This window comes from Olea europaea, unplaced genomic scaffold (genome assembly GCF_002742605.1).
Source record: "Olea europaea var. sylvestris unplaced genomic scaffold, O_europaea_v1 scaffold132, whole genome shotgun sequence".
Taxonomy (NCBI): Eukaryota; Viridiplantae; Streptophyta; class Magnoliopsida; order Lamiales; family Oleaceae; genus Olea; species Olea europaea.
The window spans coordinates 427,597-445,106 of NW_019230677.1; the positions used below are offsets into that span (position 1 = coordinate 427,597).

The 17,510-nt window shown below is 44.1% G+C and overlaps 1 protein-coding gene across 1 annotated transcript; it reads right to left on the reverse strand.

Moving 5' to 3' along the window:
* Positions 1-482: 482 nt before the first annotated feature.
* Positions 483-3,482, reverse strand: LOC111374969. The gene is made up of 7 exons (XM_022997731.1): positions 3,204-3,482; positions 2,773-3,151; positions 2,503-2,652; positions 2,261-2,370; positions 1,876-2,219; positions 1,431-1,763; positions 483-657 (listed from the first exon to the last, which is right to left on the reverse strand). Exons 1-7 carry the CDS (start codon positions 3,480-3,482, stop codon positions 483-485), a joined length of 1,770 nt encoding a protein of 589 aa, XP_022853499.1.
* Between the last annotated feature and the right edge of the window lie 14,028 nt (positions 3,483-17,510).

Consider the following 17,510-nt stretch of genomic DNA (forward strand, 5'->3'; position numbering starts at 1 on the left):
ATGATTGCTCAATAGAAGTTTATCATTCCAATTTAATACATTTCGAGTTGTTTCCACCACATTTCACCTTCCTCCCCGCCCCATACCCTATTTTCGTGCACACATCAAAAATGTGCGAATCAAAATTGTTTTTGACAAAAGAGCAATTGCTCCTCAAATATTTGATTATAACGAGCCTCCAGTGATTTTTGGCGATTTTTCCCCATCCGTTTTCCATTTTTTACGATTTTTCCTATTTTTAATACTTTTTTAAATAGAAAATAAAAATATTTTTCGGTCGAAAATATTTTTTTCAGACCCCATTCAATCATACTTTCATCACCAAAAATCCTACAAAAAATGGAAAAGAAATAGTATGATTCCTCAGCCCTTTCGTATCAACTCCTGTCAGTTGGGTTTTTTCTCAGAAGTCTATTATAGGGGGGAGGAGGTACATGAAAGGGAACAAGCAGCATGTGTAAGCTACTTCAGGGAGTAACTACCTACGGGTGGCTTGCATCCCTACAAACATCGGAGCCTTGGAGATTGACACATGCTAGCCCGGGCAAGTTTCCCATCCAACGATGGTACTGCTCTAGCGAAACTCCGGTCGACGACCCCCAGTAGCACCTGAATGGAAGGCATGCATAGACACACATTGCGTGTCCAACGATGGCCCTGGATTAAGACAACATGTAATGAATTTGCTCGCAATTGCCTATTTCGATCCAGAAATGGAGTAAAGTCCCGACGAGAGTGGGAGGAACAATCTAGACGAAGGGCATGAGTGGGGACGTCGCGATCGATTAGCCTAGGCATAAGACACACGTTGCAACGTAGTGCTTGCAACTTCCCAATGTTTGGTCGGTTGGTACAAAATTATCCTGAATCGAGACCGTCATGAGGCACAACGATGCAGGATGGAGGAAAATCGTGCAACGTGTCAATCGATTGGCCTAGGCATATGACGTGCATTGCAATGTAGTTCCTGCAACTTCCCAATATCCGATCGGACGGCATGAAATTATTCGAAAATGAGACCATCGAAAGGCACGATGATACAGGATGGAGGGCAGGCATGGGGATGAAACTATAAGATGTGTCGATCGATTGGCCTAGGCATAAGATGTACGTTGCAATGTAGTTTTTACGAATGCACTCCTTCCAATCGGGTTGCCTAGAAATCGATCGAAGCTCATACCTTACGGCCTTCCAATCGGCCTTTTACCCTACCAGGTCCAGACATAGTAAGGATTGATGGACTGAGAGCTCTTTCTCTTTTTTTTTATCGGTAAATGTAAATATCATTGGTCAAAAATGTTCCATATACAAGTACACAAGGAATTCCTGAGCAATCAAAAGTCTATTAACACATACAATTACTCCAGGCATACCCGGGAAATACAAAACAAGTGAAGTGCTTAAAAAGTCAATGACCCAATGCTAAATACTCGAAATGGATCAAGACATCTGGATACGAAGTGAACATAACTTTGTATACGTGTGTCTTGATCTGTCTCACAATGCAATCCAAATTGGTCGAAAGATCTTCAAAAATCTTCCTATTCCATGTTAACCAAATGTAATATACAGTGCTAGCAAGAGCAATCCTCTTCACCTTACTAAGCCATGATGTCCCATGGGCCTCCTTCTTCAACCACTTTAGAGCACTAACAAGTGTTGTCATAGATCTCTTGATGCCGAGCCATTGCCTAACATTCCCCCATATTTTAGATGTAAAGAAACATTTAAAGAAAAGATGGTCGCAAGTTTTCGACAAATGCCTACAAAATACACAATTACGATCAATATCCAAGAATTACAATTTTTTCTTTAGTTAGGAATTTAGATTGAACCCCTAACCAAAGCAAAAAGGAATACGTCAAAGTGATGCACAATTTCCAAACTTCAGGTCCCCAAGTCTTGAATGTACCCTTAGGCCTAAAGAAATTATAGGAAATTTTTGTGCTGAATTTATCCTCAGCTGAATAGCCCAGAAATTGCTCCAAAAAACCTAGAAACTGCCTATCGAATCGAACTATCTGTCCATCTCTATGACTATCCAGATTCTGCCCAGTTTGGTCCATGTTCTGTGCATGCCCAGAAAGGTAATTTGGGGCTAAACCAGCATGTCGAGAAAGGATAATGCCAGCATCCATCTGACCTAATGCTCGAAGCTTTCCATCAGTTAAAATCTGTTGGGCAACACCTTTTTCATGAATAGTGGAGAATGATCTTTCCTAGTACGAACCTCCAAAATGCAAGTCCCATTAAGATATACTTGATGAACCCACCGAATCCATAGAGTGTCCTTTTTATGTTGAATGTTCCAATGGGATTTAGCAGTTAATGCTAAATTCCAACTCTTTAAGTCCTTTAATCCAAGGCCCCCTTCCTCTTTTGGAAGTCAAAGATCCTTCCACACAACCAAAGGCTTCTTTGATCCCCAAAGGAATTTCTGACAAAGGCTAACAATCCTTGATATAATTGTAGCCGGGATGGGGAAGATAGAAAGCTAAAAACATTCAACTCCTTGAAACACCACCCTAATAAGTTCCACTTTGTCGGCATAAGATAAGGATGAGCAATTCCAAGCTCCAATATAAGCCGCAATTTTTTCAAGGAGTGTAGCATAAAAACTCACTTTGAGCTTCTCCGAGACAAGAGATATACCTAAGTAATGAAAAGGCATAGTCCCCTTTAGAGAAATTAGGATTTCCATGATTCTTTCAAGTTCATACCCATAAATCCCAGCTGTTTATAAGCTAGATTTCAAAGTGTTGATCTTCAAACCCAAAGTTAAACCAAACTTGTCAAGGCAATTCATGAAAATTTCCACGAACATAGCATCTCCCCTTGTAAAGAGCATCAAGTCGTCCGCAAAAGCCAAATGGGTTATCTTAAGGGGACCACATTTTGGGTGATAATTAAAATCACTATCATTTGTAGCATCCTTGATCATTCTAGAAAAATATTCAAGACAAAACACGAACAAAAAAGGGAAAAGTGGATCACCTTGCCGAAGACCTTGCCCACCTTTGAAGAATCCATGTATACTCCCAATCAAAGCAATGGAATATGTTGGAGTGGTAATACATTCCATAATCCATTGAACAAATCTCAAAGGAAAATTCAACCCTTCAAGTGCACTTTTGAGAAAGTCCCCAACTAACTGAGTCATAAGCTTTCCTTAAATCAATTTTAAGGAGGCATCTTGGAGTTACCCTCTTTCTATTGTATTCTCTCATAAGTTCTTGAACAAGATGAATATTTTCCATCATGCTTCTACCTTCAATGAAAGCAGCTTGTGCTTGGTCCACAATGTCTCCCAAGATAGGCCTCAATCTAGATGCAAGGATTTTTGTGATCACTTTATATATCACATTACAACAAGATATCGATCTATAATCCCCAACACTAGGTGTATGAGTAGACTTTGGTACCAAAGCATTGACCGCATGGTTGATTTGCTTAAGGATGGATCCCGATGTAAAGAATTCCATAATAGCCTCCACAAAATCATGTTCAATATACCCCATGCACTTTTGAAAAAACATGAAGTGCACCCATCCGGGCTGGGAGATTTATCATCTCCAATCCCAAAAAATGCCTCTTTGATCTCTTCAATAGAAATGTCCCGAACCAATGCATTTCCTTATTCCAAAGAAACCAAAGGCCCATTACAAATAATGTCGTTGTTAATAGGCTGAACGGGCTCATATTTCCCAGGAAGTTGGTATAGGAATTTACAAATTCCAAAGCAACTTGGTCTTGTGAAGTGTTATACATCCCATCCTCCTTAAGAATAGAAGCAATGAAATTCCTCCTAGAGTTCCTTTTGACCATCGAGTGGAAAAACTTTGTACGTTTATCACTTTCCTTAAGGAAGATGCATTTTGCCTTTTGATAATAAAAACTCCGCTTCGCTTCATATAAACCAATGGCCCTTTTTCTCAACTTAGCAACCAAAAGTTGAAAATTCACATTTATGGGCTTATTATGTAATTGTAATTGGGCAGCCTCCAATTCAATTTTAGCTTCATTTGCCGTGGTCGAAATGTGCCCAAAATGCTTATTATTAAGCTCCTCCAAAGCTCCCTTTAGTTTGTTCAATTTCTTGCAAAAGATAAATTGATTTGTCCCCCACACATTAAAATACCAACAAGCTTGAATGATATCATGGAAGTCCACATGCTTAGTCCACATGTTGAAAAACTTGAAAGGTTTTTTTCGCCCCCAACACGGTCATGAACGGAAACAATACAATGGGAATGATCGGAAAGACAATCGGAGGGTAGAAAATTTGCAATAACATATGCCCCATTTTGTACCCAAATATCATTGACTATTGCCCTATCAATTTTGCTTCAAACTGAACTATTAGTCCATGTGTAATAACAACCAATAGACCGCACATCCGTTAGACCCACATGAAGGCAAAAATTTGTAAGATCCTTGATTTCATAAGGGGTGACATCCGCCCCATTACATTTCTTATCAAATTTAAGAACATTATTGTAGTCACCAAGAATCAACCACGGTGATGAGACATTAGCATTGAACTCCATAATGTTATTCCAAAGTGGCCTCCGGTTAACCATAGTATGAAATCCATAAACAAAACTAACAAAAAAGGTATTAGATGTTACCTTGCAAGTAGCTTTACAATGAATGATTTGTGGATGAACCTCCATCACATCCAAAAATACTTTGGATGGATTCTACAAAATCAAGATCCGTCCGGCTCTATGAGTTCCAAAATTGTTGACATGCATGAAACCATCGAACTTATTCCTCAAATTCTCATCAATTTAAGATCCCCCAACTTTGTTTCCAAAATACCCATAATATCAATGTAATGTTGCTTGATAAATTCACAAATCCCATTTTGTTTAAGGGGTGGATTCATACCCCTGATAATCCAAAATGCAAGCTTCATGACGTTGAAGCAAGGGATGTTCCCTTCTTCTTGCCAACTTTTGTAATCATTTTTATTTGCTCAACAACAATACCTTTGAGCTTCTCATTTTCAAAAATTTTTGGTTATGCCTCATTGATAGTTACTGAAGAATCTGCCATAGAAATCGGTGCTAAAGAACATGAATTATTCTTTCCATGAACTATCCATTTTTTCTTGCTAACAACCTCCACAAATGGCTCATCTTCCTGATCCAAAATTTGGGCTTGCTAGACATCAATTAGGTGCTCTGAATTTTGGTTAAGAGGCTGCCTTTGTTGCTCAACCAAAATCCTAGATTGCTGTCCATTTTTTCCCCAATCTGCATTTTAGTTGAAGTGGCCTGTGAGTTTGTAGCTAATTTTCCAACCTGCTTTTTAGTCCCATAAGCATCCCAAGTTTGAACATTAATAGATACCCCAATTTTGGCCTTACCTTTGTCTACCCCTCCATGTTTTAAATTGCATCCAAGAGAAGTATGACCGAAGATTTTACAAGAACCACAAAATTTTGGTTCATGTTCAAAAATAATTTCTTGTTCCCTCAATGTCCCATTTGGAAGTCTAATCTTAACCTCCCGCACAAGTTTGATAGAAGGATCAATTTCAACAAGCACTCTTGCATACGAAAGTCGGCCTCTAGTTGCCGTAATTTTGTCGGTTGAGATGGGTTTCCCAACCTTTGACACAATTTTGCCCAAGGCATTCATATTCCAAAATTCCAAAGACAACCTCGGTAGGTTTATCCAAACCAGCGTGAGTACCATCAAAATCAAAATAACGTGACATAACTTTTAGCATTAACTGTCTTCCATAAACCAAATATGGACTCCCATGCAATACAATTAATCTATCCACATCTGTTTTGAATTTGAACACTAACCACCCACTTGCATGCATAAAATATTTATAATCCACCTTCCATGAGTCACATAGTTGGAGGAGAGCCACTTTCCTCGAAAACTGACCGACAAAATATTCAACTAAACCATATCCCCCCTTATCTTCAATATTTTCTTCATCCAAGATATCCAAGATCACTTCTTCAGATTGATTTTCAAAAGGTCTTAACATGATATTTTCCTCCAATTTTTTGTTATCTTTAAAAAGATTAACCCATGAAGCTTTCTTTTCTTTAACATCATCAATATTGGCGTCATTAACAATGATAGGATTCTATTCATTCACTGAATTTAACTCAAATTCAGATTCAACAGAATCTGTATCATTCTCACCAAGAGTTAAGGAAACACTAAGTGAAGGCGGGGTTACCTTTAAATTGTCCACCATTTTTAATGTCTAAGAGGCAACCTCATCCAAATTAGCATCAAATTGTTGTGCAACCTGGGGCTTGAGGGGGCCAAGCCCAAAAAAAAAAAAAGAAAACGGGCCTTTTTCTTACCCATAACCAAACTAGCCAAAAATGCAATAAATAGATTCTAGAAAAAAAGAGTTGGACAACCCAACAAAGAAGGAAAAAATTGGCCCAAGATGAAAGGAAAAGGGTCGGATCAAATACCAGTCCAACAACCCACAAACTATGTCAACTCAAAGTACAAAGGCCAGAACCTAGAAGCTGGATATTCGGAGGACAAACTCCAAATGAGGCAAAATTTAGAGGAGTAGGCAGACTAAAATTCAAAATTCAATCAGCTGAAAATATGCACAATATGCATACACAATACATACACATCATAACCATGAAGAACACCCAAAAAAATGTAACAGGAGGAAGATGAAGAATCGGGAATCACGAAAGAAATCCGAGAGCCAAATAGAGAGAAACTAGTCTGAACGGGAATCCAAGTAACCAACAAGAAAAAAAAAGCACTCAAGCCACTAGAACAAAGCCAAGGTAAAAATCGAGCAAAGCACACACTGGAGAGCAATCAAGCAAAGACCTAGCAGAAAAGCTCCAAACAAGTAGCCACAAGAACCTTTTGAAAAGNTTGAAATTTCATTGGGATGGGGATAGATCATTGCAATTGTTGGTCTTCAATGAGGAATTCCTAGTAAACGTGAGTCATCAGCTCACGTTGACTATGTCCCTGCCTTTGTACACAGCACCCGTCGCTCCTACCAATTGAATGGTCTAGTGAAGTGTTCAGATCGCGGTGATGTGGGCGGTCTACTGCCCATGACGTCACGAGAAGTCCACTGAACCTTATCATTTAGAGGAAGGAAAAGTCGTAACAAGGTTTTCGTAGGTGAACTTGTGGAAGGATTATTGTCGAAACCTACAAAGCAGACCCACGAACTCATTCCATAACACACACGGGAGGACGACGTGGGCATGATCGAACTCATTGTCCCTAGTTAGAGACTTTCTCCATCGACATGGGTATACGCGCCCGTCACATGACCTAACGAACCCCGAGGTGAAAAGCGTCGAGGAACACTTAAAGCATTGCTCGTCCCTCGATGCTCCATTCACAGTCGACACCTCGGGGATAGGGTATACGTCGAAATCGAACTGACTCTCAATAATAGATATCTTAGCTCTCACATCAATGAAGAACACAGTAAAATACGACACTTGGTTTGAATTGTAAAATCTCGTGAACCATCGAGTTTTTGAACGCAAGTTGTGCCCAAGGCCATTATGCCAAGGGCATGTCTGCCTGGGTGTCACGCACACTGTCGCCCTCCGTCCCCGTCCCAAACGTGAGATCGTGAGCATTAGGCCGAACATTGGCCCCCGAGCGTGTCCACGTGAGACTGGTCTAAATGCAATTTGACATTGACTCGAGTCGTGGCAATTGGTGGTTGAAGACCTCAAGTCATCCCTTGTCACGCACGACCGCGTCGTTCGGCCCGAATGCCTCGACCCCAAAAGTGTTTCTCACACCTCGACAGTGACCTATGTTAGGCGAGATCACCAAATGAGTTTAAACATATCAATAAGAGGTGGAAAAGAAACTTACAAGGATTCCCCTAGTAATGATGAGTGAATAGAAAAAAGCCCAACTTAAGAATCGAACGGCCCCACCATTCGAATTGTAGTCTAGAGAAGCGTCCTCAACGGTGGACCAAGCTCAAGTTCCCTGGAAAGGGGTGCCAAAGAGTGTGAGAGCGCCGTTGTGCTCGAACCCTATCACACCACGAGGCGCGATCAGCGAGTCGGGTTGTTTGGGAATACAGCCCCAATCGTGTGGTAAATTCCATCCGAGGCTAAATACGGACGAGAGACTGATATCAAACAAGTACCGTGAGGGAAAGATAAAAAGAACTTTGAAAAAAGAGTCAAAGAATGCTTGAAATTGTCGAGAGAAAAGTGGATGGGGGTCGGCGATGCATCCCGATTGGATGTGAAATGGAGACGAGTCGGTTAGTCGATCGACTCGGGGTGTGGACCAGTATGTATTGAGGTGGCAGCCATAGCCTAAGCAATCGACATGCCCACAGAATGTCGTTGCCCCAATTGTGATGAACAGCGCGCGCCCTCAGCGTGCCTCAGTACCTACGTGCTCTCGGTGCTAGCCTGTGAGTTTCCCATTCGACCCATCTTGAAACACGGACCAAGGAGTCTAACGTGTGTGCGAGTAAATGGATGAGTTAACCCATAAGGTGTAAGGAAGCTAATTAGTGTGATCCTCCCGAGGGGTGCAACGCTAACCGACCTCGATCATCTTAGATGGGTTTAAGTGGAAACATACCTGTCGAGACCCGAAAGATGGTAAACTATGCATGAATGGGGCAAAGCCAGAGGAAACTTTGGTGGAGGCCTATAGTGATACTAACGTGCAAATCATTCATCTGACTTGGGCATAAGGGTGAAAGACTAATCGAACCATCTAGTAGCTGGTTCCCTCTAAAGTTTTCCTCTGGATAGCTGGAGCTTGGACGCGAGTTCTATTGAGTAAAGCCAATGATTAGAGGCATCGGGGACGCAATGACCTCAACTTATTCTCAAACTTTAAATAGGTAGGACGGCACGGCCACTTCGTTGAGCCGTACCATGGAATCAAGAGCTCCAAGTGGGCCATTTTTGGTAAGCAGAATTGGCGATGCGGGATGAACCGAAAGCCAGGTTATGGTACCCAACTGTATGCTAACCTAGATCCCACAAAGGGTGTTGGTCGATTAAGACAGTAGGACGATGGTCATGGAAATCGAAATCCACTAAGGAGTGTATAACAACTCACCTGTCGAATCAACTAGCCCTGAAAATGGATGGCACTGAAGTACGTGACCTATACCTAGCTATAGGGGCAAGTGCCAGGCCTCGAAAAGTAAGAGCAAAACCTTCTGCGCAAGCCCGAGCATGAGCGGCCGTCGGTGCGAATCTTGGTGGTAGTAGCAAGTATTCAAATTGGAACTTTGATGGCCGAAGAGGGTAAAGGTTCCATGTGAACGGTACTTGCACATGGGTTAGTCAAAGGGTCAGGGAAAGCCTGATAGACAACACGTTTTGTGCTTGCACCGAAAGAAAATTGGGTTAAAACTCTTGAACCAGGACACGAAGGTTGATGGCAATGTTAGGGAGTTCAGAGATGTCAATCGAGGTCTCGAGAAGAGCTATCTTTTCTATTTAACAGCCTGCCTACCCTGGAAATGGCTCAGTTGAAAGTAGGGTCTAGCGACTGGAAGAACACCGCACGTCTCATGGTGTCCGGTGTGCCCTCGGCGGCCCTTGAAAATCCGAAGGATCGAGTACCGTCCACGTCCAGTCGTACTTATAATCACATCAAGTCTCCAAGGTGAACAATCTCTAGTTAATGGAACAATGTAGGTAAGGAAAGTCGGCAAAATGGATCCGTAACTTCGGGAAAAGGATTGGCTCTGAGGGATGGGCACGAGGGTCCCAGTCCCAAACTCATCGGCTATCAATAGACTACTTGAGCTGCTCTGACAGTGAGAGTGGGTAGTCACATGCCGGTCGAGGGATGGACTGGGAACAGCTCCTTCAGAGGCCTTCCTCAAGCGTCGAACAGTCGACTCAGCACTGGTACGGACAAGGAGAATTCAGCTATTTAATTAAAACAAAGCATTGCGATGGCCCCTGTGAATACTCACACAATGTAATTTTTGCCCAGTGCTATGAATGTCAAAGTGATGAAATTCAACCAAGAGCGGGTAAACGGTGAGAGTAACTATGACTCTCTTAAGGTAGCCAAATGCCTTGTCATCTAATTAGTGACACGCATGAATGGATTAATGAGACTCCCACTGTCCCTGTCTACTATCCAGTGAAACCACAGCCAAAGGAACGAGCTTGGCAAAATTAGCTAGGAAAGAAGACCCTATTGAGCTTGACTCTAGTCGACTTTGTGAAATGACTTGACAAGTGTAGGATAAGTGGAAGCCAAAAGGTGAAAGTGAAATACCACTACTTTTAACGTTATTTTACTTATTTCATGAATCGAAGGTGGGGCCTTGCCCCTCTTTTTGGACCCAAGGCTCACTTTGCAGGCTAATACGGGCAAAAGACATTGTTAGGTAGGCAATATAGCTGGGGTAGCACATCTACTAAAAGATAACACAGGTGTCCTAAGATGAGCTCAACGAGAACAGAAATCTCGTGTGGAACAAAAGGGTAAATGTTCATTTGATTCTTATTTCTAGTACAAATATGAACCATGAAAACGTGACCTAACGATCCTTTAGACCTTCAAAATTTAAAGCTAGAGGTGTTAGAAAAGTTACCACAGGGATAACTGGCTTGTGACAGCCAAGCGTTCACAGTGATGTTGCTTTTTGATCCTTCGATGTCGACTCTTCTTATCATTGTGAAGTAGAATTCACCATGTGTTGGATTGTTCACCCACCAATAGGGAACATGAGCTAGGTTTAGACCATCATGAGATAGGTTAGTTTTATCCTACTGATGATAGTGTTGCAATAGTAATTCAACATAGTACGAGAGGAACCGTTGATTCACACAATTGGTCATCACGCTTGGTTGAAAAGCCAGTGGCGTGAAGCTACTGTGTGCTGGATTATGACTGAATGCCTCTAAGTCAAAATTTGGGCTAGAAGTGATGCACGCACATGTCGTCCACTTGTCGACCCGCAATAGGGGCCTTATGGCCCCTAATGGCACATGTCGTTGGCCAAGCCCTTGTAGAGAACGTGCTGTGTTGGCTACCTTGAAGTACAATTTCCATCGAGCAGGAAGTAGAATCCTTTACATGCACAGGGTATTGTAAGCAGAAAAGTGGACTTGCTATCACGATCCGCTGAGATTCAGCACTTTGTCGCTCCGATTCATCCCTCTCCTTTCGTTCCTCCCAATCGAAATTTCCTTTATCTGGGAATGCTTTGAGGCTAGAATGCCCATGGTCCTTGAAATAACTTTTCTTTTCGATGCCTAAGTGTGGAGGGACAAAAACCCATGTACTATTACGTGTAGCATCGAAGATGTTACGAGCCTTTGCGCTGAAGTTGATGCAGTAGAAGACATAAAATATGTGAAGTTAATTTTGTTGTTGAAAAATTCTTAAGTCAAAGAATACAGGAACGTGAGTTGCAATAGTGTGTGCACAAGTCGAAACTTTAGGAGCATGAGTTGCAACATCGTGTGTACACAAGTCGAAAAATTCATGTGTGCACAATTTGTGTGCCCAATCTGCTACCTTGGTATGATCGCAATGTACTTTTGTGTGCTTGTGATATGCCCTGTGTTCCTGCATTATGCCTGAGTTGCTCCCTTCATGTGCATATGACGTCCATTAGTTGCTGAATTCGGGTACACAAAATGTCCCTTAGCGTGCCTGGTGTGCATGCGATGGGCCTCGGTATACACTATGTGCTGCCCACGTGTGCTAGCGTCCTTCACATGGACTGCACTTGGTGCCACCTCCATGTGCCCGCATCTCGTGCTACCTTCGAGGGCTTGAAATTCTACCTTCATGTGCATGAAAATATGCCTTCGTGTGCCTTCACCCCTAACATCGCCTACACACCGTGCTACCTTCGTGTGCCTGAAAATTAAGCTTTGTTCTTGCCGTGGCCAGGATACGTCCCGGACATGGCCAGCAGATCATGTCCCAGTAACTACCCAGTAATGCCTAAAAATCAAGCTGCATCCCTACAATGGCCAGGATGCGTCCTGGACATGGCCTCCACACTGTGTCCTAGAAATACCCAAAAATCAGGCTGCATCCCTATTGTGGCAAGGACATGGCCTGTACATTGTGTCCTAGAAACTGCCTAGAAATACCTAAAAATCAAGTTGCTCCCCTGTCGCGGCCAGAACATGGTCTGGACACAGTGTCCAAGAAGCTGCCCAGAAATACCTGGAAACGTGCCTGCATCCCTGACATGGCCTACACAACGTGCTACCTTCCTGTGCCTGAAAATCTGCTTGCGTCCCTACCATGGCCAAGATGCATCTCGGATATGGCCTGCACACCGTGTCTCAGAAACTACCTAGAAATGCCTGAAAATTAGGCTACGTCCTAGACGTGGGCTATACATCGTGTCCCAAAAACTACATAGAAATGCCTGAAAATTAGGCTGCGTCCCTGCCATGGCCAAGACATGGCCTGCACACAGTGTCCTAGAAGCTGGCCAGAAATGCCTGGGAACGTGCCTATGTCCCTAACATGGCATGTACATCGTGCTGCGTTCATGTGCCTGAAAATCTACCTGCATCCTTGCTATGGCTAAGACACATCCCAAACATGGCCTGCACGCCGTGTCTCAGAAATAGCCTAAAAATGCCTAAAAATCAGGCTGTGTCTCTGCCACATCCTGGACATGGCCTACACACCATGACCCAGAAGCTGCTAGAAGTGCCTGAAAATCAGGCCGCATCCCTGTCGTGGAAAGGATGTGTCTTGGACATGGCCTGCACACTGTGTCCTAAAAATTGCCTCGAAACGTGTTGTATCCCTGACATGGCCTGTACACCGTGCTACCTTCATGTGCCTAAAAATCTACCTACAACCCTGTTGTGGCCAGGACGCATCCCGGACATGGCCTGTATACCATGTCCCAGAAACTGCCCAAAAATGCTTGAAAATCAGGCTGCGCCCTGCAGCATCTTGGACGTGGCCTGCACACCGTGTCCCAAAAGCTGCTTGGAAATGCCTGAAAATCAAGATGCATTCCTGTCATGGCCAAGACGTGTCCTGGACATGGCCTGCACATCATGTCTCAAAAATTGCCTAGAAATGCCTAGGAACATGCCAGCATCCCTAACATGGCCTGCACACCTTGCTACCCTCGTGTGCCTGAAAATCGGACGGCATCTCTCCCGTGGCCTAGATGCGTCCCAAATATGGCCTACATACCGTGACCTAGAAATTGCCCAGAAGTGCCTAAAAATCAAGTAACATCCTCACTGCATCATGGACATGGCTTGCACATCATGTCCTAGAGCTATCCAGAAATGCCTGAAAATTGGGCTACATCCCTGTCACGACCAGGATACATTCGGGACACGGCCTACACACCGTGTTGCCTTCGTGTGCCTGAAAATTTGCCTACATCCCTGTCGTGGCTAGGACACATCCCGAACATGGCTTGCACACTGTGTCCCAGAAGTTGCCCAAAAATGCCTGGGAATGTTCCTGCGTCCCTGACATGGCCTGCACAGTGTGCTGCCTTCGTGTGCTTCAAAATTTGTCTACGTCCCTACCGCGGCCAAGACATGGCCTGCAAATTGTGCCCCAAAAATTGCCTAGAAATGCCTAAAAATCAAACTGCTTCCCTGTTGTGGCCAAGACACGTCCTGGACATAGCCTGCACACAGTGTCCCTGAAACTGCCCAGAAATGCTTGGGAACGTACATGCATCCTTGACATAGCCTACACACCGTGCTGGCTTTGTGTTCCTGAAAATTTGCCTGCATCACTGCCGTGGTCAAGACACGTACCAGGCATGGCCTGTACACCGTGTCCCAGAAACTACCCAAAAATGCCTGAAAATCAGGCTACATCCCTGCCATAGCCAGGATGCATCCTGGACAAGGTCTACACACCGTGTCCTAGACACGTGCCTATATCCCTGACATGGCCTGCACACCATGCTGCCTTCGTGTGGCTAAACATTTCCCTACATCTCTACCGTGACCAAGACATGTACCAAACATAGCCTACACACCGTGTCTCGAAAGTTGCCCGAAAATGCCTGGGAAAGTGCCTGCATCCCTAACATGACTTGTACACCGTGCTGTCTTCGTGTACCTAAAAATCTGCCTACGTCCCCTCCGCAGCCAGGATATGGCCTGTGCACCGTGTCCCAAAAATGCCTGAAAATTAGGCTGATTCCCTACCGTGGTCAAGAAGCATCCCTGTAAACAAGCAGCATGAGCAAGTCGCATGTGCAAGCTACTGTAGAGAGCAACTGTATACGGGTGGCTTGCATCCCTGCAAACTTCAGAGCTTTGGGGACCGACACATGCTATCCCAAGCAAGTTTCCCGTCCGACGATGGTGCTGCTCTAACGATACTCCGGTCGGTGACCCGTAGCATCACTCGGACGGAAGGCATGCGTCGGCACGAAATTACATTGCGTGTCAAAAGATGGTCTCAGATTAAGACAGCACACAATCAAATTTGCTCCTAATTGCCTTTTTTGGTCCAGAAACGAAGTAAAGACCCGAGAAGAGTGGAAGGAACATTCCGGACGGAGGGCATGAGTAGGGACGTCACGATCGATTGGCCTAGGCATAAGATGTATGTTGGAATGTAGTGCTCACAACTCCCAAAGTTCAGTCAATTGGTGTGAAATTGTCCCGAATCGAGACCGTCGCGAGGCACAACGATGTAGGATGGAGGACATGCATGGGGATGAAACTGCACGACGTGTTGATCATTGGCCTAGGCATAAGATACACATTACAATGTAGTTCTTACAACTTCCCAATGTCCGATCGGGTGGCACAAAATTGTCCAAAATGGAGATCGTTAAAAGGCATGATGATACATGATAGAGGGCATGCGTGGGGACAAAATCGTGCGACGTGTCGATTGATTGGCCTAGGCATGAGAGCACGTTGCAACATAGATTTAGCGAATGCACTCCTTTCGATCGGGTTGCCTAGAAATTGATCGAAGCTCATGCCTTACGGCCTGCATTGACTTGGGATCGTCTCGTGCTCCGTTCACATGACAAGATGACCAAAACGTGGGCACCGAAGTAAGACGTTACTTTGGGTGAGTACGTGTGATGCCCCTTGGGCACGACGTGTGAGGCAACATGTTTGGTGCTCGCAATTTTAACTATCATCGTACTGCGAACTCTCATTTCAACCCCTTGCCAACACGGGCTTTCTGCCCATGTGCGACGACGAGTCTTGATCTTCCTCGAAAATTAGGTTGAGGCTAGATGCTTGCAGCCTACATTAGCTCGACACCAAATGCCGCTCGTTTGCAAGACGGGAGGACCAAGTCGTGGGCATCGAAAGAAACGTTGTCAAACATGCGACGCCCTTCGGGCACGGCTCATAGGGCATTGTAGTAAGTGCTCATGACTGTGATTGCCATCGAACTACGTACTTCGACAGCTAGATTCGGCTCCTTGCCAATGTAAGCTTCTCGCTCGTGTGCCTAAAAGTATCGAATCCATCTTGATCTTTCCTCGATCCATCCTTCACTTGCCTCCCATAGAGGGATAAGTAAAATGTCAGCACCAAAGAAAATGTTGTTCAAAGCGTGTTGTCCCTTTCGGGCGCGACATGTTAGGGAACATAGCAGGTGCTCATGATCGTGATCATCGTCGCATGATAAAATTTGGTTGGTTTCTCGATAATCTCTTACTGTGCATTACGGGACATGCTCAGGCTCGGCTCGTCGCTTGTTTGTGAACTTTAGGGTTGGAAAACATGTGGTGCGCTTTGCTTGGGCATCGGGTATGTAAAGCACGTGAGTTGCGACTGGCGAGTTCGGGTACATTGGATCCCTACTCGGGCAGCAACAACGTCCTCCTCATGCCTATTCATTGGGTGGTCGAATATCACGTTCGATCATCTCTGTCTCGATTCCCTGTACTGCATGCTCATTGCTACGGCATCTTTTTGCATAAAATGACCCTATTTCACCCAAAGTCGTGAGTTACATCTGTGGCCGAAGGTGAACCAAAAAGCATACGTCATATTCCACCTTGTTCACAACATAAGGTACTAGACTCAGGCCAGGATGGCGTGCTCGAATTGTCGGATGTAGAATACTGAGCGGGTACGAGGATACGAATCCTCCGATTATCCCCGAACAAGCGTTCCATGCTATGTACGAATGAATTTCTTCCTTGTCTCGGACCTCCGTCTGCACGATGTCGATGTCGATGTCGAAGAGGAATGATACTTGGTTGATCCTGCCAGTAGTCATATGCTTGTCTCAAAGATTAAGCCATGCATGTCTAAGTATGAATTAATTCAAACTGTGAAACTACGAATGGCTCATTAAAATAGTTATAGTTTGTTTGATGGTATCTGCTACTCGGATAACCGTAGTAATTATAGAGCTAATACGTGCAACAAACCTCGACTTCTGGAAGGGATGCATTTATTAGATAAAAGGTCGATACGAGCTCTGCCCATTGCTATGATGATTCATGATAACTCAACGGGTCGCATACCCTTGTACCGGTGATACATCATTCAAATTTCAGCCCTATCAACTTTCGATGGTAGGATAGTGGCCTACTATGGTGGTGATGGATGATGGAGAATTAGGGTTCAATTTCGAAGAGAGAGCCTGAGAAACGGTTACCACGTCCATGGAAGGCAACAGGCGCACAAATTACCCAATCCTGACACGGGGAGATAGTGATAATAAATAACAATTACGGGCTCTTAGAGTCTGGTAATTGGAATGAGTACAATCTAAATCCCTTAATGAAGATCCATTTGAGGGCAAGTCTGGTGCTAGCAGTCGTGGTAATTCTAGCTCCAATAGCGTATATTTAAGTTGTTGCAGTTAAAAAGCTTGTAGATGGACCTTGGGTTAGGTCGGCTGGTCCGCCTATGGTGTACACCAATTGTCTCGTCCCTTTTGCCGGTGATGTGCTCCTAACCTTAACTGGTCCGGTCATGCCTCCAGCACTGTTACTTTTGAAGAAATTAGAGTGCTCAAGGTAAGCTTACTCTCTGGATATATTAGCATGGGATAAGGATTGACAGACTGCGAGCTCTTTCTAGATTCCATGGGTGGTGGTGCATGGTCTTTCTTAGTTGGTGGAGCAATTTGTCTGGTAAATTCCATTAACGAATAAACCTCAACCTGCTAACTAGCTATGCGGGGGTACTCCTCTATGGCCCACTTCTTAGAGGGACTATGGCCTTTTAGGCCACAAAAGTTTGAGGCAATAACACGTCTGTGATGCCTTTAGATGTTCTGGGCTGCACGCGTGCTATACTGACGGATTCAATGAGTTTTAGCCTTGGTCGACAAGTTTAGGTAATCTTTGAAATTTCATTGTGATGGGGATAGATCATTGCAATTGTTGGTATTCAACGAGGAATTCCTAGTAAGTACAAGTCATCGGCATGCGTTGACTACATCCCTATTCTTTGTACACACCGCCCATTGCTCCTACTGATTGAATGGTCTGATGAAGTGTTTGAATCATGATGATGTAGATGGTCTGTTGCCCGTGACTTCATGAGAAGTCCACTGAACCTTATCATT